Source organism: Sinohyriopsis cumingii, chromosome 7, assembly GCF_028554795.1.
Source record: "Sinohyriopsis cumingii isolate HCF-2022 chromosome 7, ASM2855479v2, whole genome shotgun sequence".
Taxonomy (NCBI): Eukaryota; Metazoa; Mollusca; class Bivalvia; order Unionida; family Unionidae; genus Sinohyriopsis; species Sinohyriopsis cumingii.
This window is the reverse complement of record NC_142967.1, coordinates 18,528,842-18,554,289: the sequence shown is the minus strand read 5'-3', so window position 1 is coordinate 18,554,289 and position 25,448 is coordinate 18,528,842. Positions and strand designations below refer to the sequence as shown.

The window sequence follows — 25,448 nt, the reverse complement described above, 5'->3', positions numbered from 1 at the left end:
TGTTGGATGTTATTGTTTGCAACTTTTGTACCCCGTAACAATTTTGGTGGCAGCGGTGGGATAGCAAAGTTGTTGGAAATTTGACAGTAACATTGAAACAGCACAAGTACCAAAGTTTTGTCTGAGTAGTGTAGCTGCAAATTGCTATTGGATATACTCTGTAACTTTGTGTGGGTGTGATTCCTGTTAAGCCAAGGATAAACAAAATAAGGATTGAAATGACGACCCAAGGTAGCGTTATAGATGAGGCAGTAGGAACGATTGTTGAAGAGCACAGCATTGCAAGGGATAGAACTAGACGAAGACAGCAAACAAATTTGATGCAATTCACAGATATTGAGGGAGACTTCAGTGGTGAAGAACCATATGACATGGAAATAGAGGAAGAGCAGCCTGTAAGAAAACTAAAGAAAACACAGAGCAAACTAAAAACATCCAAGGACACCAACAAGCAAACTGAACGTGACCGGTTACAGTTAGAGAGGGAATGTGCAATGGAGAGACAAAAATTAGACTTTGAAAGGGAGAAGTTGCGAATGGAGCACAGTCTTAAACTTAAAGAGCTGGAGTTAGAGATAGAAAGGGTGAAACATCAGAAGGACATAGATAAAAAGAATGACAGCCTCCCATTCAAAGTCAAGCTTCAAACTTACAATCATCAAGCGAATGAAGACATTCTTACATTTCTCTCAGAATTTTATGCCGTGGCTGATCACGCCAAATGGGGCGAAGAAATGAAAACCCTGCAACTGAGAACGCTGCTAACAGGGGAGGCAAGAGAGGTAGCACAACAAACAAGTAAAAGCTATGTTGAGCTAAGAAAGGCCCTGATAAATAGGTTTGGGAAAAGACCTCATGAATATTTCAGCCAGTTAGTTAGCATAAGAAGGGATGCTAATGAAACATACAGAGGTCTGATGGCACGTATAGAGCAGTATTTAACACGGTTCATTGATAGTCGTGATCCACATAGATGTTTAGCAGATGAATACTTCTTGAAGGCTCTCCCACCAGTGCAGGCCCAGTGGATAAGGTGCAATAAAGGCAATGGCTCTGTTGTCGATGCTGCTGAGGATTATGTTTTGCCCATCAGTGACAGCAAGTTCGACCATAACCACAGCCGACAACAAGCAAATAACCAAGCATCAAGTTCACCTCAGTCCAAGAAAACTGGTTTGATAGAAAAATCCTATGGAGACAAAAAGTGCTATAAATGTCACCAGAAGGGTCATGTTTTGCGTGACTGTCCCAGCAGAAAACAACAAAATCAAGCAACCTACTTTGTCCAGAATACCATTGGTGAATGGTTAATAAATGTACTGGGAACAGTGAACAACAAGGAAGTATTATTTGTTAAAGATACAGGCGCAGAAATGACCTTGATACGTGACGACCTTGTCGATAAGTCATGTATCCTTGAAGGACAGAACCTGACACTCTACACTGCCATTGGACAGCCTTTTGAGGCGAAATTAGCCATAGTAGAATTAGACACGCCATACTACAAGGGTCATGTCCAGGTTGGACTGGTATCTGACTTGGCAGCACAAGCGCTGCTGGGTATGGACATTCTACGTAGGAAAAAAAGGACTATGGTAGTAACGAGGAACCAGGCAAGAGCGCAGAAAGAGGACGCTGAAGAAAGTGAAAGGAAAATAAAAGAATGTGGGGTCCGATCCCATGAATTGGATGATGTGCATTTAGATAGGCTATTTTCGGACGAAAATAGTGATCATGGTCTTGATGAGGATGAGGATGACATCCATTGTGAAGATGAGACTGATGACAAGAACTTGTCGCTTGATCAGCTGCACAATGTTAATGTGGAATTAATTTCTCAGTATCAAAAGAATGACAGCTCGTTGGCTGGAGTGAGAGAAAAGGCCCTGTCATCTGCAAGTGAAGTAGAAGGCATGGACAATACATTTTTCTGGGAGCATGGAATTTTAAAACAGAAGTGGAAGTCGTCGGATGGAGAAAAATATGGGATCCAATTAGTTTTGCCAAAGCAGTTACGTCAAGCAGTGATAGAGTTGGCACATGATAGACCGCTTGCTGGTCATCTAGGAAGGGAGAAAACGAAAGCAAGAATAACAACCGCATTTTATTGGCCAGGAATGTTTGGGGATATTCAGAGGCACTGTCAGGCCTGTGACATCTGTCAAAAGACAGCAAGGAGAACAGGGAAGGAGAAAGCTCCAATGGTGTGTCCAACAATCGTGTCTGACCCTTTTGTCAAGATTGCGATGGATATCATTGGCCCACTACAGCGCACAAAGGCAGGGAACAAATATATACTAACCATAGTAGACGAAGCTACCAGGTATCCGGAAGCAATTCCTTTGAAGGACATTGATGCCAAAACAGTGGCCAACGCCTTAATTGGCATATTTAGTAGGGTTGGTATACCTAGGGTTATCCTTACAGACCAAGGTACCAACTTCACAAGCACACTTCTGAAAGAACTCTACAACATGTTGAACATCAAGGGGATCACAACTTCTCCTTACAGGCCACAATCCAATGGAAAGGTCGAAAGATTGAATGGCACACTCAAAGCTGTCTTGAAGAAACTGTGTTCCACGAATGGTGAAAACTGGGATGTGATGCTGCCTTATGCACTGTTTTGCTATAGGGAGGTACCACATGAAGCAACTGGGTTTTTGCCGTTTGAGCTGCTGTATGGATGGCCAGTAAGAGGGCCGATGGAGATTCTTAAGGATCTATTCACCGGTGAGGGTGAGACACATAAGTCAGTTATAGAACATGTGCTTTCGATTCGCCAGAGATTGGTTGATGTAAGTGAGTTAGTGAAAGAAAATCTGACAGAGTGTCACAAGAAAGTTAAATCATGGTACGACAAAAATGCTACCAAACGGGGATTTAGGCCGGGAGATGAGGTCCTAGTTTTGTTGCCATCTGATGCATCGAAGATGAAAGCTCACTGGAAGGGACCTTATCGTGTCATTAGTAAGGTTAATGACGTTAATTACAAGATTAACATTGGTGGTAGGCGAGGACAAGTAACCTACCATAGTAACCTATTACGTCAGTACAAGAGAGCTGTACTGTTATCAACAACTGTGTGGGATGAATTTGAGGGAGGAGGACGGATTGAATTCCCACTGGCCGACATGGAGAATTTGGACAAAATCAGTCTGAATGGTAGACTGATGAAAGAACAGCGAGAACAGGTGCGAAGATTATGCTCGGAGTTTGAAGACGTGCTAACTTCAAAACCAGGCAAAACCAACTTGATCACTCACAACATTCGAACAACAACAGACATTCCAATCACGCAGAAACCCTATCGTATTCCCCATGCAAAAAGGGCTGAAGTCAGAGCTATAGTAGACGAAATGTTACAGCAAGAATTGATAAAACCATCTACAAGCCCATGGAGTTCACCAATTGTACTTGTTCAAAAGAAAGATGGAAGTCTGCGACTTTGTGTTGATTACCGAAAATTGAACAATGTCACACTCTTTGATGCCTATCCTACACCAAGGATAGACGAACTTTTTGAGAAGTTGGGAAATGCAAAATATATTAGCAAACTCGATATGACCAAAGGTTACTGGCAGGTACCTCAGTCAAAAGAAGCACAGGAGAAATCTGCTTTTGTGACACCCTTTGGACTTTATGAATTTATCGTTATGCCTTTCGGGATGAAAACATCACCTGCTACATTTTCACGCATGATGGACCTGTTGCTGGCCAAATTACATAATGTTGCATCTTACTTTGATGACATCATTATTTATAGTGAGACCTGGGATGACCACCTTCAGGATCTACGAGCAGTCTTGGAGAGATTGCGAGAAAACAATCTGACAGTTAGACCTTCCAAGTGTGACATTGGAAAGGATACTATTATTTGCCTTGGTCACGTTGTTGGCGGAGGGCAAATTAAACCAGACCACAGCAAAGTCAAAGCTATGGTTGACTTCCCACTCCCGACAACAAAGAAAGAGGTTCGATCCTTTCTAGGAATGGTGGGCTATTATAGAAAATTCATCAGGAATTTCGCTGAGCTCTCGGCTCCGCTTTGTATTTTGACAAGGAAGGGTCAGCCAAATCGTGTTACATGGGATGAGACAGCTGTTAAGTCATTCAGTGACTTGAAGAATGCACTTGTAAAGGCACCTATCCTGATCAATCCTGTTTTTGAACGCCCATTTGTACTGCAAACGGATGCAAGTGATGCGAGCATTGGAGCTGTTTTGAGTCAGTACAATGACAATAAGGACGAACATCCGATAGCATATCTCAGCCGCAAACTATTGCCCAGGGAGCAAAATTATTCTACAATTGAGAAAGAATGCCTTGCGATAGTATGGGCGATAGAATCTCTTCACTACTACTTGTATGGTGCTCCAGTCAGTGTTGAAACTGACCATAACCCACTAACTTGGCTAAGCCAAAACAAAGGAAAAAACCAACGGCTTCTGAGATGGTCCCTGTGTCTGCAACCATATGAGTTCACGATCAAACACCGTCGGGGAGCAGAGAATGCAAATGCTGATGGATTGTCACGTGCTGGAGTCTAAGACTATGTGTTTTAGTGTTCATTCTTGTTGGACCTATCTGAATTAAGACCCATATGATAATGCGTATTATAGCTTGTGTACTAATTAAGTACTTTCGTAATGCACATCAGTTTGATTTTAAGTGAATCCAAAATGTTCGTGTTAGATGTTGTGCTAAATGTTGTATTCGGAATATGGAAATATTTAGTGACTCATTGAATGATTGCACTGTATGCTATTTGATAGAACTCTAATTGCCAGGGAGATGCTAGAACTTTTAAATTTCTTGAAGTAAGGTAATTGCATAGAACTGTATACAGCCAAATATTAACCCTTTGATCTTGCTTATCCATCCTTTATAATTTTGTTCGAAAACTAGTTTTCTCTTAAGGGGGAATGTGTTGCCATCATATTAATGCTTAACATTTCCCTCAAATTTATTTGTATAAATATTGATTATCATTAAGCCAAGAGACAGTGGTGTACATGATAGTTTTAGTTTAATGGATTTTAAGCGGTCAGATATGGTAATGTTAGAAACAAATTCTACCTAGTTCACATCTGATACTGATAAAGATTCTGACCCATTGGAGTTGGAGTCTGCAGTTGTCATCACTGTTGTTTTGATAACTATTGCCCTGGTGTAAAACTAAAGAATTGTTCTCTGTAAAGAGCAGTCGTCTTGAGCCCTTGCTTGGGTGAACATTAAAAATTGGCTGGGAATATACTTTGTGTTGGATGTTATTGTTTGCAACTTTTGTACCCCGTAACAATTATTCTTATATTATTTTTGGATTTGATTCTTGAAACCTTAAGTTCTTCTCTTTTTTTCATTTTTACAGAATTTTCCAGGAAAATAAATTATTTGTTAAATTTTTAAAAGCTTGTTTTCACTTGTTATGTGTTACTGTTTATTTGAGCCTAAACACGTAACACACTCATCTATTCAAACTACCACAATGGCAGTTGTTTCATTCCTGCTCAAAGCTACAGAACCTGCACATTTGGATAATATGAAACAGACCCTCAGAAATCAAAATTTCTCACAACCAATCAGACCGTCAGACCGCTCCGGTGGCATAGTGGTTAGAGCGTCCACCTCGGAAGCAGGAGGTCGTGGGTTGATCCCCGGCCGAGTCATACCAAAGACTTACAAAAATGGTACTAACAGCTGCCTCGCTTGGCACTCAGCATTAAGAGGTTAGTGTTAGGACTGGTTGGCCTGGTGTCAGGATAATATGACTGGGTGGGGCATCATGCTACATGTCTGCGGGATGATGCCCCAGTACTCAACATCACTATAAACTGTCACAATGCAGATATTGTAGCAATAAGACTGAAAAATTGTTAAAGCTACGTTAAAAGTCCAAATCACACACACACAACCAATCACTAGCAAGAAGGCCTTCTACTCTGAAAGCATATGAAGGCACATGGTACATTTTCATCCAGGGATGCACAAATGAACGCATCATACCTCTCCGTGTATCCATACCACAAATAGCTAACTTCCTCTGACTCGTCAAAGAAAGTTTGCACCAAGTATGATAAAAGGTTACCACTTCACGATCGCTGACACCTTTCATCATCACTGAAGAGAGGATATCCGACAAAACACGGATTTATCCAACTTACTTTCCAGAGTATTAATGACCAAAAACATCAACCCTATGCCCAAGTGTCTTGGGTATTTCCCAGGCTGAACAAAACACCTTTTGAACCAATTTCATGGGCATCTCTGGTGCACCTTTCCTACAAGACCTGCTTCCTCATGGCATTAGCGACTGCAGGCAGAATTAGCGAAATACTTGTCCTATCAGCAGACCAAATTACATTCAGTTCATCAGTCTTTATGACAGCATCCTCTTTCATTGCCAAGAACCACCTTCCTTCCATGGGTGACCAGACTTTCATCATGCAACCTCTGTCTCTTCTGGACACATCAGCTTAAGGCCACCTGTAAGACCCAGTTCGGCCTTTGAAGTGGTACCTTAATAGGGCAGTGTCATTGCATCAATTGAGATCATGCCACTTTCTACCTCTCAAAGCAAGACAGAAGGGTATATCAACACAAACTATCTGGTACTGGATTAAGTGGGTATTCAATCAGCATATAGGGAGATAATCCCAACTCAAATGAACTTGTTATGCATTTTGGCTAGGTTAGACCAGTTGCCACCATACTAGCATTGTGGGAACTGTTCACCAACCAACATCATTCAGGCTGTGAGATGGAGATCAGAGTCCACATTCTCTAGCTTTTATCTCCAAGATATGTCATCCCCGAGGGCCCAATTCGACCTTGTAGGACCTATATCCACAGATCAAAAGGTCACCCATCCAGGTCAATTGACAACTTTATAAGACTGCTGCACGACTTCTGATGGATTTGCAGTGGGACACTTTTTTAACCTATTTGAAGCTGTACCCCAACAGATGAAGTCATCACCACTCGGGTTACCTAGAAACTATCTCACATAGCATAGGGGAATGGAGGTAAGGGGATTTACCACCCTCTGCCTCTTACATATTCACTTAAGGTATTATGATCAGGTAATGTATTTAAAAAAGAAACCAATTTTTCCTAGTAAAATGTTTTTTCAAGAATACTTACCCAATAATAAATACGCATACACCCTCTTGGCCTCCCAACAGTTACATCCATCTAGAGTGTGCCTTCTATTCCAGTGGTTCTTAGACTTTGCTGCAAAGTTTTATACCTTAGAGGAGATCACTCTGTCTGACTGCCACATAGGTTGGCAAACATTTAGCTCCCTTTATCTAAAAGCTGTATCTGGGAGGACTGGATTTGTGAGGTAATAGTACATGTAGTTCTCTTAAGGTATTATAATTGAGTAAGTATTCTCGAAGAACATTTTACTAGGAAAAAATGGTATCCACAGAGAAAGTAATACCTATGATAATGTAGTATCCACATAGAAAGCAAAAAGTACCTCACAACTAACTGTGCTTACAAATTAGGTACCTCAGAATAGAAGAGAGATATCATTACCAATAAAACACTCATATAATAATAACAAAAATTAAATAGAGATGAGCCCACTAAAAGACATTTACATGATTTACTGGAATGCATTTAACGTTTTGAGCAAAATGTCTTGTGAAAATGTTTAGTTGTATCTCAGAAAAGAGTGTCATGGTATATAATTTGAATCCCCTTTTTTATGTGTAAATGAGTTTGGTAGAAATTCTATGTATAAAGCAAAACACGTCAAACATATAAAGAGAGAAAACCTGTTAAAAATGTATCTAGGTGTGTACTTCATGATTCAGGTGTAAACTTTGGAAACCAAAGAGCAAGATTTGTACAAGATTGGGAAAGGATATTTATTTGAGTGTTACAGCGATTGAGAAAGGATATCTGTTTAAGTGTTAGAGTTTGTGATAATCAGTGTTTGATACAATCACTTCTCCTTCCCTCATAGAAAAAATGTTGTTCTTCCCATTGAACTATTTCATTTATAAGCTATGAAAAAAAGTGTATATGGGAAGCTCTTTTAAGACCCCATTATAATCACTAGGTAGCTAACTGACTACCAGATGTTCTTTAAGTTTTTGGTATTATATCATCAACATTGCATCCATCAAAATTTCATTTTTATTTCCCAACTATCTGCCTGTAAAATTGGTATAGTATTGATATTTAAGGTTACTTCAAGCATATGCTAGTTTGTTGGGGCATTTTCAGTGGTCAACTGGTCATGTCACCTGGTCACAACAGCCATACTAATTTTCCCATAGTAAATTTCCTATGGAAATGTCACATAACCAGCATTAAGATATCTTATGTGGTTAGTGGTCACTAGATGCTATGGATACTCTGGACACTCCAGACAGCTCTACACACTCTGGACATTAGACACTCCGGGCACCCTGAACATTAGACACGCTGAAACACTCCGGAACATTAGACACCTCGGACATTAGACACTACGGACATACCGGACGTTAGACAGTAGACACTCCAGAACAGCTCTACAGCTGAAGATGTGTACACCCTTAAAGCAGACTGCTGGCTGACAAGCAGTGATTTCACCCTATCTTCCGTAGTTGGTGGCCATGTGTTTCTTAACCAAGAAGTAGTTTCACCCTGCCTTTCATAGTTGGTAGCCATGTGTTTCTTAACCAAGAAGTGGTTTCACCCTGTCCTTCATAGTTGGCAGCCATGTGTTTCTTAACCAGGCAGTGGTTTCACCCTGCCTTCTAGAGTTAGTGTTTCTTAACCAAGCAATGGTTTCATACTACCTTTGACAATTAGTGTCCCTGTGTTTCTTAACCAAGCAGTGGTTTCACCCTGTCTTCTGCAGTTAGCATCCCTTAGTTCCTTAACCAAGCAGTGGTTTCACTCTGCCTTCTAGAGTTAGCTGCTATGTGTTTCTTAACCAAGCAGTGGTTTCACCCTGTCTTCTGCAGTTAGCATCCCTTAGTTCCTTAACCAAGCAGTGGTTTCACTCTGCCTTCTAGAGTTAGCTGCTATGTGTTTCTTAACCAAGCAGTGGTTTCACCCTGCCTTCTACAGTTAGCATCCCTGTGTTTCTTAACCAAGCAGTGGTTTCACTCTGCCTTCTAGAGTTAGCATCCCTGTTTCTTAACCAAACAGTGGTTTCAACCTGCCTTGTGTGGTCGCTTGAGCATATCAGCAGTGACAGTTCCAATTATGCTAATTAAACTTCTTTTGTTTGACAAGCAAGGCATGGTATACATAAAGGTTAAAGGTATATTATGTGAATTGATGTTTAAATATATCATATTTCAATTTTACTTACCATTAGCTAGTGAAACGCAAAGATGTCAACATGTCGGCTTTGAAAACATGGCAGTTTTTTTTTTTATTTTAAGATTTTAAAGCCATCTCCGATGAAAATAATACATGTAATCTCAGAGAAGAGATACGCTACTCTAGTGATATCCCTTATGGTGTATCTCTTCTCTGAGATTACCTGTATTATTTATATCTTGGTACTACTTCTAATTATAATACATATGAAATAAATATAATGATAATGCTATAAATAATCCTAATGCTGTTAAATTAAATTAAATTTGTCATGAACCGAGTTTAAGAGCCAAACCAGCCTTCAGAGGTCACATGCCTACAATGGTCAATTTTGCCTTTTCCAGTTAGTGGATTTTGTAGACAGTTGGGCTGTATTTCATAATTTTTAAATATAAGCATAAATAAAATTAACATAAACTCGCTGTATTTCAGTTAGTGGAAATTTAAAAATTTTGATAGTACTGTTTTCACAGATGCGGTTTCACTTGTCTGTGACTGTCACATAGGTGGATATATTCTTGTAGGATCACAATTATGATATACTACACTGGCTTACACACTTGAAATGATGTTTCTTTGAAATATAACGTTTCTAATTAAATTTTGTTATTTAACATCCTTTTGTAGTGGTATATTAGTATGATTAAAAAATGTTTTATGAGCATTACTGGTCAATCAACCTGAGGCATTATGTAATGCAGAATATACCCAATTCTCTTTAAGTTTGGCTTTTTTCCAAGTGATGCTGCCACATTTAAGTATTAAAGTCATCCATATTTCCAGAAGAGTTTTAGCAGAAGAAAAAAAACTATATATAATGGACCTCTTAATTATTGGTACATTTTGTACACTTTCTTTCAATTTCAATATTCAAATTTGGGAGCACCTGTGTTAAAGGAAATGTTTGCAAGTTGAAACAGAAAGGTGCCAAGTTTGGAAGCATTGCCTGAATTATTCTAAATACAGTATACAATATCTCCATCAGAATGATCAGATTTAAACTGTATTAATGCTTCAGTGATAAAATTGGGGCCCCGAGTGGCCAAGTGGTCTAAAGCACTCTCCATTACGGATCACTGCCATCTCACCTCTGTCTGCCTGGGTTCAAGTCTAGGATTCGGCCAATGTGGGTATGTGAGAAAGCTTGCTAATAACTTCTCATGGGTCGGTGGTTCTTCCTGGGGTTTTCCCGGGTTCTTCCTCCACCATTAATACTGGCCGCCATGCATAGCCTATCATGTACTGAAAAATGGTGTTAAACCCCACAACAACAACAATCAGTGATGAACTTGCATCTTACACACCTAAGCTTTCCAAAGAATAAAGCAAGGGATAGCAGCATTAAGGGAAGATCTATAAAAATAAATGCATGAGGGTAGGGTAGTAGTCTCTTCCATTTGCTCTTTATTCATGCACAGACTTTTTAGTTTGATGGATAGATTTGTCCCTTGACGGAATCTAAACATCTTTTTCTTGTACATTTGAGAATTTATGTACGGTTTCTAGAAAATGTTTACCTATTCATTACAACTTAACTTTTACTTGGCACTCTATAACCAGAATTGTGCGGATGTGCTTTCATACAGACAGAGGCACAGACATAATAGTGGTCTACAGTATTCTGCTTATTGTAAACCCAAGACACCTACCTCAAAAACATGATGGAAAAAAAGATGGTATTAGGGGGAGGGTAATCATTGGACAGATGTTCTACCATTGAATTAAGTCATGATGGCAAGAGCTTACCAGCCCATATTACCAATATAAAACCCATGTACATGTATGTCTTTATTTTGAACTGTAGTAATTAACTAGAAGAAAAAAATGCACTCATTGAAATATAATATTGAACTCATTTTATGTTCATACAGGCACTGAAACTTCTTGCCCAGACGTAACTATGCCCTGTTTGAGAACTGTTTTGAGACAGAATAGTGCAGATCAAAATACAGTTCTTGAGGAAAGATTTGACTGTGATACTGAGAATGAATGCTCCAAATACAACTTGACAGGGGCACATAACTGTACTATTTTGAAGGTAAGATTTAACTAGAAATAAGTCCCTTGCTCTTTATCCTGACCTGTACTGGACCCAGTTGTCTTTAAACACTAAAGTAGTTGTTAAAGTGTGATATTTTATGATATATTCTTTAAGAACATTTATAAAATCTGTTGTGTTTTAATTGATATACTTTGTTTGAAATTGAAAACGTGTTTTATTTCACACAATGACAGTGATATGACATTAACATTATCCATCTATCCATGTGTCTGTTCATTATCCATCATTCCATGTGCCTATTCATTATCCATCTGTCCATGTGTCTATTCATTATCCATCTGTCCATGTGTCTATTCATGGTCCATCTAGTCCATCTAGCCATGTGTCTGTTCATGGTCCATCTTTCCATGTGTCTATTCATGATCCATCTGTCCATGTGTCTATTCATGATCCATCTGTCCATGTGTCTATTCATGGTCCATCTGTCCATGTGTCTATTCATGATCCATCTGTCCATGTGTCTGTTCATGACCCATCTGTCCATGTGTCTGTTCATGGTCCATCTAGCCATGTGTCTATTCATGATCCATCTGTCCTTGTGTCTATTCATGATCCATCTGTACATGTGTCTATTCATGATCCATGTGTCTGTTAATGATCCATCTAGCCATGTGTCTATTCATGGTCCATCTATCCATGTGTCTGTTCATGATCCATCTGTCCATGTGTCTATTCATGATCCATCTGTCCATGTATCTGTTCATGGTCCATCTATCCATGTGTCTATTCATGATCCATCAGTCCATGTGTCTATTCATTATCCATCTATCCATGTGTCTATTCATGGTCCATCTATCCACGTGTCTATTCATGATCCATCTGCCCAAGTGTCTATTCATGATCCATCTGCCCATGTGTCTATTCATGGTCCATCTATCCATGTGTCTATTCATGATCCATCTGCCCAAGTGTCTGTTCATGATCCATCTGCCCATGTGTCTATTCATGGTCCATCTATCCATGTGTCTATTCATGGTCCATCTATCCATGTGTCTATTCATGATCCATCTGCCTAAGTGTCTATTCATGATCCATCTATCCATGTGTCTATTCATGATCCATCTGCCCATGTGTCTATTCATGGTCCATCTGTCCATGTGTCTATTCTTGATCCATCTGCCCATGTGTCTATTCTTGATCCATCTGTCCATGTATCTATTCATTGTCCATCTGTCCATGTGTCTATTCATGATCTCTTGTCCATGTGTCTATTCATGATCCATCTGTCCATGTGTCTATTCATGATCCATCTATATGTCTATTCATGATCCATCTGCCCAAGTGTCTATTCATGATCCATCTGTCCATGTGTCTATTCATTGTCCATCTGTCCATGTGTATATTCATTGTCCATCTGTCCATGTGTCTATTCATAGTCCATCTGTCCATGTGTCTATTCATTATAGGTTTTGCATTTAGGTAATTACATGTAAGTTTTGTTCTCAGATGGAAGTCTTTTTTTCCTTCAGATTTTTAATAGCCTCATTTTCAGCCAATTGTACAGCAGTAGTAGAGTGCAAAAGACAAGAAATACAACAGTACATAGAAGACAAGACTTTGAAAAATAATTAAATTCTATTATGAATCCTGGACATTTGTTTGCATACAGGCATGATATCTGTTATTTTAGAGGAAAATTAAAGCATCTTAACTTAGCCTTTTTTTAGTAAAATGCAGAGTAGAAATTAAATGGCTTTCACTACATAGTATGCTTTGTTCCGATATTACCATTTAGTTGACATTAATAATATGCATCTGTTATTCCATGCCTTTTCCATGATTTCAGTCCTTTGTATATGACAGATTAGGTACAGCACAAAGATAACAATGTTGAAACCTTGCAAATGATGAACTTATGTTCATCTGGCTGTTAGGCCTTGTGATCTTATAGTACAGTCCTTTGCCCACTGTGCATCATCCATTTGCAATAAGTATTGACAGTTCTCAAAAAGCACTCGACCAATTTGCACATCATTTTACATGGAGCATTCTTGCATCAGGGACTTTCAGTTTGTTTTCAGCTGATGCCAATCTGTCATTTAACATAGGCACCATAAAAACCTTTGAACAACTTCATCTCAAATACTGCATAAAGAATTTTTTCAAGCTTTGACACAAAGCATCCTGGCATAAAGGTCTTTGAATTTTTTCCCAAAAAATTCTGACCTTCTATAAAGTATGACCACAGTAACAAAAATTAGAAAACCTTCAAACAAGTCCCAAAACATGCAACAGAATTTGACCAACGTGCCTTCTGACATAGATCCTGACATCCTGATAGAGTATATCCTGACATAGATCATGACATCCTGACAGACAATATATTGACATAGATCCTGACATCCTGACGGTATATCTTGACATAGATCTTGACATCCTGACAGTATATCCTGACATAGATCATGACATCCTGACAGAGTATATCCTGACATAGATCATGACATCCTGACAAAGTATGTCCTGACATAGATCCTGACATCCTGACAGAGTATATCCTGACATAGATCAAAACAGAGTGTCTCATGACACAGATGGTTTTCAGTTTTGTACAGATGATGCTGATCAACCATCAAATATGCCTGTCATTACTAGAAATAGAAAAATCTTTAAATAACTTCTCAAACTCAGATCTACAGAATTTGACAGAAAACATCCAACATTGAGGGTTTTAACACAAATGTTACTGATCCACTATCAAATACAGCAACTGTTGCCATAAATAAAAAAGCTATTTTAAACATCTTCTCAAACACTGCTTTACATAAGTTTACCAAGTTCAGTGAAAAGCACATTGGCCCAAAATCCTTTCAAGTTTATTTATATGATAGCAATCCACCATAAATTTTGACCACCTCTATTAAACATACTAAAACCTTAAATGATTTCACAGAAACTGCTCAGCACAGAAAATATTCTGTCATTAAGAGCTTTCAAATTTGCATGGTTTGATTTGTTGGTCTTAATAACACTTTTAAGACAGTATTGTATAGCATGCCAAGAAAAACAGGAGCTAAGTGCCTTTCCCAAGGACACACTGAGGCATCCAGCCCAGGCTGGCCTTTCAGACTGTACAGATGATGCCAGTTTGCCATCAGATATGGCTGTCATTGCTAGAAGTAGAATAGAAAATCAATCCTTTCCAACACCACTCAGTAGCATTGGACCAAATGTTACAGAAATCATCCTAGAATCGAGGGCTTTTAAGCATTTACAAATGACACCAATCTGCCAACACCTATGGCCGTTGTTACAAAAATATATAAATCAAACTTTTAGTTACTTCTAAAATGCCACCTGACAAAAGTGTCTAACTGGAACAGAATGCATCCTAGCTTGAATTATTTTAACGTTGATACTAATGATGCCCATCAGCCACGAACATGTGGCTACCATTGCTAAAGATAGTCATAGAACATCATTTATAGAATTTAATCGCAGAAAACTGCTTTAGAGAATTTGACAACCTTGACAGAAAAGATTGTGATGTAGATATTTTTCAATAATGGACAAATGATGTTGATATGCCGTCAGATGTGGATATAAAAGTCAGGAAAATTTGAACACCACCTTTCATACTATATGCATTGAACAGTATTAGGCGACATTTCTACAGAAGGCATTCTACTTATACAGATTGTTTGACAACCTTGACAGAAAAGATTGTGATGTAGATATTTTTCAGTAATGGACAAATGATGTTGATATGCCGTCAAATGTGGATATAAATGTCAGGAAAATTTGAACACTACCTTTCATACTATATGTATTGAACAGTATTAGGCGACATTTCTACAGAAGGCATTCTACTTATGCAGATTTGTTGGTCAGCTGCTCTTGGCAGTCTAAGGGATCTCAGTGGCCTCTTGTTTATGAAAATCTTTAAAGGTAAATATTCATGAAATATTTAATTTTTTGTTTGTGGAAAAAGAAATTATTAAAGATGTTTTACAATTATATAATTTATATGCTGTCTGATAATCTGTAAGGTAACCTTAAAATGAGGTCCTTTACTTCAAAAGAAAATTTCATATGTTTTTTAAAATAATTTCGGCTTAATTTTTTGAAGAATGATACAGTTGGGGGTGAGCTGGAAATCTGTTGCTGTTGGGGAGATGATTGTTTCAAGCCAGTATTGATGACACCAGTTTTCTCAATACCAAGTCCGTCGCTGAATGATCTTAGATGCACCAGCAGCAACTCTCCTGGCTGTGGAATCAACTGGCAACTCATTGCTGTTATTTGTGTCAGCACTTTTGGAGGCTTGGCCTTCCTCTGTTTAATTTTGGTGATACTGAAAAAGACTGCAGAGAGACGGCCATTTGCAGGGAGGTTTGGTCGCTATATGATGTCCTACAAAAGGATCAACAAAGACAATGCACAGACCGATTCTGATACACTACATATTCTAAGTACATAATATTAGGTACTTCTGGTATTTACACTACTAAACTAATACAGATATATCAGTTACTAGTCTTTTGAACTAGACAAGAAAATTTACTATGGCTTAATCCACCTTTGAAGTGATGATAAGGAAATAATCCTTACCTACAGTACCAGCAAAATAGATTCACAGTACTACCAATATTTCAGTTAACTAGGCCCTAATATAAATTAAAAAGACAGGTTAAATAACAATGCCACTTTGATTAATCTGTATCAGCTATCAGGATGTGGCAAAATTATCTCTAGATACTTTTTTAATAGGTGTTTGTTTTTTGGTTTTACTGTGATATCCATCATTCCTTCCAACCATCCATTCATCACCAAATCCCCCAAACTGATGAGTTAAATTTTATGTAGTTATAAAATTTCATTACCCTTGTGGTTTTCATTTGTTATCCTTGACTTCTGACAAAGGGGTCCCTAGAATGGGTCGAAAATCAATATCTGAAACTGCAGTTACTATTACAATTACATACATTTTCATATGCAGTGAAGATTGTTTTTAATGTGTCACTCAGGACTGGGTATTTCAGAACATGATAACCATTTATTTGTCAAAATGTTCCTGTACTTTTTGTCCATGTTGGTGTAGTTGGACATGCATGTAGTAAACAATTTACACTGGTATGATTACTGTCAGTACTTGATGATAAAATTCTCAAACAACAGACATTGTATAGCACATGTTATCATGAAGGAAAGATAAATTAGTAAGTTTTACTAACTGATGCATGTGTCAACAAACATGTACGTGTACTGGCCAGTGAATCATAAGTCAGTTTTATGTTTAAAAAAAAGAAATTGTCAATAGTCATCAGATTTTTTATATTAATTTGAGATTTTTTTGTTGATAATGCTTTCATTGGCTTACAAATGCTCATTTAGAATGTTAGGTGTATCACACTGAGTGCATAGGTACAGTCTATGTCCAATTTGCTAACTGGAACCTCACTAGCTTTGGGTACAATCGCTTCATCATCCTCATCACTTCCAGTTGCAGAAACATTGTTTTTTTCCTGGTGATAACTTATTTCACAAAATGTATCCAAAATTGTTTGCATCACAGATGTGACAGTTTTAATATAAGAATTAACATAATGTAAGAAATTTACATCGTCGTTACTAGACCCAGAAATGTGTAATGAAGATTGATAAGGGGAACATCATTATGATCAGCTTTGCTGTCACTGTTAATCAGGGCTGGTGCCATACTGTCTAGCACCCTAGGCAAGGTTAGATTCTGGTGCCCCCCCCACAACCGAAAATATAAATTTCAAAATTTACGAGTAATAAATTTTTAATTTTTTTTTTTCAACATTTGAAAGTTTTGTATATGTGCAATTTTCACTGATTCATTTTGCTTGTTCCGGTCAGCCTGGTGTTTCGGTCAGACTGAATCTACCCGATTATTTGTCCCTGTATGAAATAAACCAGGATAAAAAACAACCCTCAATAAAACTGAAATTTATTTATTTATTTTTCAAAACTGTTGTTGATTTGGAGAAATGCGCCCCCTGAAATCAGCGCCCTAGGCGGCTGTCTAGTTTGCCTATATGGTAGTGCCGGCCCTGCTGTTAATGACATGTCTTTGCTCACTAAACTCTGCCTTAACAAAAAGTTGGGTTTTTTTCTTTGTAGATAACATCCTTGTTGTTTTTTTAGGGTTTAACACCATTTTTCAGATAGGCTATACATGGCAGCCAGTATAAATGGTGGGGGAAAACCAACGAGAAGATAATATGCTTGATGGGAATTATGTGATTCTTATGAATCATACATTCAAGATAATGCACACTTGTATTTTATATTTTTTCCATATAATAATTATAGACCAGCATGGTAGTAATTTATATAAATGTAAAGAGTTTATGGTTGAATGTAAAGAAACAAAATGTCCATGGTGTATGAAACATCATTGTACAGTACTCTCATTATAATGCTGTCCATGACAGCCAGAGTGTATAACATTATAGTGAGACCACCTTATAATGGAGTAGACAACACAAAACAGTACTCACTCGTTATAACACTGTCCATCAAAGCCATAGACTGCACTACATTATAGTGAGAACACCTGATAATGAAGTACATTACAAAGTACTCATAATTATGTCCATGGGAACCATAAAGTATATTGTCTTATAATGAGAGTGCCTTAAAAAGAAGTACATAATACATTACTCCTTCATTATCATGCTAAGACTGGGATCTCTGGAGTATACTGCCTTACAGTGAGACTGCCTTATAATGAAGTACATTATACAGTACTCTGTCATTATAATGATGCCCATGGGAGCCAGAGTATACTGCCTTATAGTAAGACCACCTTATGATAAATACATTATACTGTACTCCCTCATTATAATGCTTACCATGGGAGCCAGAGTGTACCATCTTACCGTGAAACTGTCCTGTAATGAAGTACATTGTACTATACTCCCTCTTTATAACACAATTCATGGGAGCCAGAGTATACTGCCTTATAGTAAGACTATCTTGTAATGAAATGCATTATACATTAATCCCTCATTATAATGCTGTACATGGGAGCCAGAGTATTCTGCCTTATAATAAGACTGCCTAAATATAATTTAATGAAATGGTATGCATTACCATACTTACCTGATAACCATGTTACATTGAAAAACCATAACATGAGTGAGAGTTGTATTGGAAGCTCTTTCGCACAAATGAGCAATTTGCCACAAGAAAGTCTTATTCTTCTTGATCAGTTTTGTCCACATTTCTTTATTTTATATGAAACTTTTATACTGAAAATTTATTGAAAGTTTAATAAAGTATTCTGAAGAAGAGAGGATCTCAACACAGAAAATGCACAGAGATAAAAATGTGTTGTTGTCATGTATGGTTTGACAAGATGATGTTAGATTAGATTATATTGGCTGTTGTTATTATTTGGATAGGGACATGATCTTTATACATAGCTTTGCAGATAGCTTAGTGGAATATTTCAGTTACTTTGGGAGACTAAAACATGTCATAATTTTTTCAATTAGATTTCGTCATTTAAAACAAAATATATTCATACCACTGGAATTAGAGCAAATGTCACATAAACATAACACCTTCCAAGTGGCAAAATGCACCCAAATGTGCCTTTACATTCCGTAAGAGATTTTTTTCACATACATGTATTTTATACCAACTTTCGTAGCCTCAATTTTTATTATAGACTGAAAGAAAGAGCAAACAAAAGTTTTTATATATTTTGGCCTATATCATATTATATCATGATATTATCAGTTACAGTGTTGCACACATTATCCCAAGGGCAGGGGACACTGTATCCATCCACCCACCCCACAAATTGCAGGACATGGCATTTTAGAGGGAAAAATGAAAATAATAGTACATTGTGCCTTAATAGTGCTATAAAATTGAGATAATCTTGATTGGCATTTACTGTTAGAAGTATTGTGGCTACGGTTGTGAGCGTTTGAAAATTGTAGAAGGTGCATATATGGATTTTGATTTATAAAAGATGTTCAGTGTCGGATGGTTTTTTATAGGGAATGGATATCAGATCCTTTTATATTTTTAGAAATATTGAGTAATATGCCTGTATTTGCTTAATATTATGTTAAAACTGTAAGCAAATCTATCATGCCTTTGCACAGATTTTGTTGATATTAAAAGGGCATTACTCCGTCCTTAGTGCAAGTGAGCACAATATTGTCCATTTCATTCACCAATATTATAAATTTGTACTTGCCCATTTTATATTATTTTTCATGTATAAACCACCTCATCGTCTTGTTTTATGAATTTAAATGTTTCATTGCATCATTCAATATGTAAAGAAATTTTTTTAATTTTTGGAATCTTGCTAAAAATATTATGCAGTTAGTAATCGCTTTTGTACTACTGTATATACTTCCATAAAAGTCAATTCCAACTGCAAACAACATAGACCCTACCTGTAATCACATAATATGCCATGTGATCAGGATCTATATTGGTTTGTTCGATTGATTACTCTGAATAAACTGCATACACCAAGATCTGCCAGTGTATTATGTGATGGCATGTCTGGATCTATGCAATTGGAATCACTGTATATTTGAGTATATACATTATATACATAATTGTCATAACATTATTGCTATTTGAATAAGTACTATTTTAATAATGTGTTGTTGATATTTCCAAACAATCAAATAATCAGTTCGTGCATTTTCATAATTAAGTCTAAAAGAAACTTAGCCTGTGGTATAAAACTGTGACAACTTCTCAAACTACTCCTGTTGATGACATTGATTTGGAATTGAAAGTAGCAGCTATAGAAATAGATGTAAACTCAGTTGAAGATAGTATTGTAGCTATTGCTACAACAGACACTCATCATAACACAACAGACACTCATCATAACACAAGGCACTTGTCATAACACAACAGACACTCATCATAACACAACAGACACTCATCTTAACACAACAGACACTCATCATAACACAAGGCACTTGTCATAACAGACACTCATCATAACACAACAGACACTTATTGTAACTTAACAGACACTCACCATAACACCAAATATCTTGGATATGATCATTGTAGTTGAGAATGAACTTACATGTACTGATATACTACACCGATCAAACTGATGCCAGTGATAGAGGTATTCAGAAATCAGACATTATTGATGTTGTTTATGATGAAGAGTTCGACCCAAATATGTATTACCTCCAGTAATCCAACTCCTCCATCTAGAGCCCCATTTTTGGCTGCCGATATCTGTACTTATGCATTAACAAGAAATCATAGGCATATATTAAGACCAATTCACACAAATTTAACTAATGTTTTTGATGAAATATTTGTTTTAGGCAATCACTAGTTACTACCAGGAAAAGGTTGAGGGTGGAAACTCAGAGACTGAATGGTCCAAAATCTGGAAGTATTCCACTGCAAGTGATGTTGATTATGCTGTAATTTTTAATGCAGAGACAGATGATGGAAAAACTGAATATACTTACAGAGCTTGTTTTTGTCCCACTGCTACAGTATCCCTCAAAATGTTAAAAATGATTAAGGGGAACCTACACCTTGCTTTACTATCATTATGCTACTGCCTATTTGGACATTTATTTGGGTATTAAGCACTCAAGCATGAATGATTGCAGGTTATTGGTTGAAAGTACACGCCAACTTTTCAATGACTGGTGTGGTGAACAAAGAATTCACTTGTTTGAATTTCTGATTAAAATGTTCAGAAAAATACACAAGGAAACTGTTCTATATATTGAGGGTGCCTTGATCCTGGGACAGAGTGTACCCAAGAAAAATACTCTATATATTCAGGGTGCCTTGATCCTGGGACAGAGTGTACCCAAGAAAAATAAACTATATATTCAGGGTGCCTTGATCCTGGGACAGAGTGTACCCAAGGAAACTGTTCTATATATTCAGGGTGCCTTGATCCTGGGACAGAGTGTACCCAAGAAAACTGTTCTGTATATTCAGGATGCCTTGATCCTGGGACAGAGTGTACCCAAGGAAACTGTTCTATATATTCAGGGTGCCTTGATCCTGGGACAGAGTGTACCCAAGGAAACTGTTCTATATATTCAGGATGCCTTGATCCTGGGACAGAGTGTACCCAAGGAAACTGTTCTGTATATTCAGGATGCCTTGATCCTGGGACAGAGTGTACCCAAGGAAACTGTTCTATATATTCAGGGTGCCTTGATCCTGGGACAGAGTGTACCCAAGGAAACTGTTCTATATATTCAGGGTGCCTTGATCCTGGGACAAGAAAAATAATCTATGCATTCATGGTGCTGCAGATTCAGGCAATTCCTACTGGGTCAAAGCTTTGGTACCATTGAAAGAGTTGAAAAGGTTATTTCTGCAATGAAGTGGTGATTTCCCTTTTCAACAAAAATTAAAAACATGTCTGATTGAGAGTAAGTTGTAGCAGAGCCAAATGCCTTTAATGTAGATGGTTATGCATTGATTATTCCAGTAAAGTTCTCTGGACTTGTCATTTTAGTCAGTCATTCACAGTAGCATAATGCAAGTCCTACCATGTGAAATTTCCAATTCAAGGAATCCAGTCTTCATTTTTTGTCTTACCTTGAAGCGCAGGTGAGACATAAGTTATCTGTTTCAATAATATTGTCATTGTTGTTGCTGTTGTTGTTGCCCAGATTGGCTTCAGCATTAGCTTTCTGATTTTCAGCTCAGTTTCTCTGGCACTATTGTTTGTACAGTCATGAAACTGGTTGGGTGCACTCATTATGGAGGATAATGCATATCATGGACAAAGTGAGGTTACAGTGGCCTACTTTTCATGCATCAGTGATCACATTACATTTTTGCATTTAGATAAATTTCTGTTAACATTGCTATATGTATATTCTTTAAACTTGATGGTTGTGTTTATTTTTAGAGATATTTCTCACCACAGGCAAAAGTTGATTGCACTGACCTAATGTCTTGCTCTAGTGACTTTGAAAGGTGTGTCAATTATGCCACAGTAGAGCAGGTGAGACATGGTATTCTGCAATTGCTATTACCATGTGTGAAATGTTACTGTCATTTGGAAATAGTCTTTACTTTTGTTTGATATGGTTGAGGTTTAATATTTGTTGTTTTACGATATTTTTAATTTAAAGTTCACAATGGTTCACGTTTTTCAGATAGGAAATGTTCGTCTCAGTTCTTGCCAGGATTGTAAACAATGATAAATAAATCATGAACTGCATGAATCCTGTAATTTGCCATGGCATACAAGACACCGAAATTTACTGTTATTTTTTGTCTTGTCCTTCATTTTTTTTACAAAAATACCTTATACTTTTAACATAGTCATTGATTTTTTATATTGAAAATATCCAATGTTAAAATATATAGCCTTGTACTAAATTTGTCGGTCCATGTTTTGATTAATTATTTTACAGTAGCATAATACAAATTTAATATGTTCTCTACAAGGTTGCTGATAGATTTTAATGCATTGTTTACATAATAATTATTTTACAAGCTTTTATTGAGTTTTTATGCAGTGTGCATTCTTCTACCATTTTGATCTCTTTAGATACAGTTTTCACTTCCATAGGTCACCACAAATTATTGATGGCTTCTTAAATTACCTCCAAATGAAAATAATGTCATTTTGTTACAGACAGATAATGCCATATACAATTACAATAGTGCTCAAAATGACAATAAAGTCATCTTGTTATAGATAGATAATGCCTAATGCAGTTACAGTATTTAGATTCAGCAAGGAAATGAACAATCATTCAATTGGCATTCAGACGATGTAGTCTTTCAAAATGTCACTGGAGAAAATTACTGCAAATGATATATATAAATATTATTAGTTATGTTTTGGTTTATCAAGGTGTAAGGAATGTTATGACTGTCTTGAACCTGATACAGTGTGAACTGATAAAAGACAAAGGGCATGCGATAGTCGTAATATATACTTTCTGGTAAACTAACATCTAATAACTAATCTCATTAACATTCATTATTTTTCAAAAGAATAACATGTCAATATCTTGACTGCCATTCTTTGTATTGCAGACCATTGTTTGCAGACTGCGTGCAAGTAGTAGTAGGTACCTTCCGTGGGCATAAAAATAACAATCGGCAGAATTAACTGCATCAGCATTTGTTTAAATCAAAATCTAGCCTACTCTAGGTGAGAATAATTCCCACTGATAAGACCACACACAGCAATTCAGTTCTTATATAATAAAGTTGTTTGATAAATTTTGATCATAAATTAGATCTTGCATTTTAACAGCAGTTGCCACTATTTTGTTTACCCAGTTGTGTATTGCCAGTTATTATGTTATGACTTGTATCCCACTTGTAAGTCACATAACCTAATTATGGTCTAGTTCACGTTTTTACACCCATCTAGAAAAAATATTTTGAACAGAAACTGGGTAACTCATGGTCTCTATCATGTACAGTCAGCAAGCTATGTACACAGATTGCACTTGGGGTAGAGAAGTATCCTGTGGATTTTAAGGTCAAAGGTTAAGGTCATTGTAACTGAAAGATGACAATGGTCTTTGCACAATAAAATTAGTTGTACAGCACAGACCTGGCTGAAATTTTGTGGATGGTTTGCACTTAGAGCTGGGAAGAAACCTACTATATATTATGTATACTTGCTTATAAGATGAGTACAACTGAAAACTGCACAAACCCAGAACTGCTGTCATATGATGTGCTAGCAGATCTGGGTCTATGCAATTTGTTAGGAGTAATCAATAGAACAAACAAGATAGACCTTGATTTGCAGGTGTGTTATGCTAAGTTAGGTCAAGATCTTTATTGTTTGCAGTTTAGTATATACGGTATACATTGTGGGGTCAAAATGTCAAAGGTCATGGTCACTCAGAAAGAAGAAAAATGGTTTCTCTGCCAAAATTTCAGTTGTATACATAGAGGACTATGAAACATGTGGCAGGTACACAGTGTGCTGTTCACGCTACTTTTATTATTCATATTTTTCTTCTGACATGCACCTTTATGAGCCAGGTTTTGTTGATATGCTGTTGTCCATGTGGAAAAGAAAGTGGATTGTCTAGCCTTAGCTTGTTTAGACAGCAGACATGATCCTATAGCGTGTTCTTTTATGGACCAGGATATGTTTATAGTTACTATGTATATTTTTGTGACAGACTATTTGATATGCATATTACAGAAATGAATGTAAATATTTTTTATGACTCTCAATATTGCAATTGCGACTGCTGTTGTTCTTTCCAATGTTTCAACAATACTTAAGATTGAATAAATACAGCTTCTTTCTCATAAAAATAATACTGCATTCTGATGGTATCTACCATATATCTTGATTTCAGATATAATAATAATTAGTACTGATATGTTTGGTCATGAATTTGGCAGCACTTGTTACTTTTAGCCCTTTAATCATCAGTACAAAGTGCAATTTAAACTTATTGTGGTAATAATCATACATGAATTAAAGAAAGGCTCTTACAGTAAAAGGTCTACTTAGATGTCAGAATTACCCAGTGTATACTGTACATTTGATTAAATTACATGTATGTGTTATTATTACTATTATTATTATTATTCTAATATGATAGAAATCAGTGTATCCCCTAGGGGTGCAAGACTGCAAGTACAAAATCTCCTTGGTGTCAAAATTGGGGGTCAGACTGTGTAAAAAAACAAACTTTGGTATCAAAACTGGGGGTCAAATTAAAAATGTGGGGGTCTCTGAAGCACAAATGAGGGTAAAGGGGAAACACTGCTTAGAAATACTAAAAACTGCATGATTGCTTTGTCGTAGGTAGAAAGAACTCATTTCATATGGTGTAGGAATAAACTGAAGCCATATCAAAGAAGTTCTTCCCAGATTTGAAACAAAACACAAATTTGGAGTTGTATTTATTACATGCCCTCTCTTTTACAGTTTCTATATATTTTTAGCAGTGAGATTTGAATGGAATTCACAACTAACTGGGATTCATTAAAGTATGGGCCGGTTCATCTAAAAGTATTGAAGTATGAAAGTGCATACGTAGTCCCAGTCTAATTGTGTGATACACATATACAAACTGAATATGCATATTTAGCTCAAAATAACCCGTTAAAGAAT

The 25,448-nt window shown here is 37.0% G+C and overlaps 1 protein-coding gene across 2 annotated transcripts in view; it reads left to right on the top strand.

Moving 5' to 3' along the window:
• The window catches only part of LOC149794808 (uncharacterized), a 40,114-nt gene extending 15,471 nt beyond the window's left edge, over nt 1-24,643 (top strand). For both annotated transcript variants that reach the window (XM_089964455.1, XM_089964456.1), the window contains exons 4-5: nt 11,199-11,365; nt 15,456-24,643. In XM_089964455.1, coding sequence (XP_089820581.1) covers nt 11,199-11,365; nt 15,456-15,806 — 518 coding nt within the window. In that variant the 3' untranslated portion in view covers nt 15,807-24,643. The remainder of the gene's footprint in view (nt 1-11,198; nt 11,366-15,455) is intronic.
• The last annotated feature ends 805 nt before the right edge of the window (nt 24,644-25,448 follow it).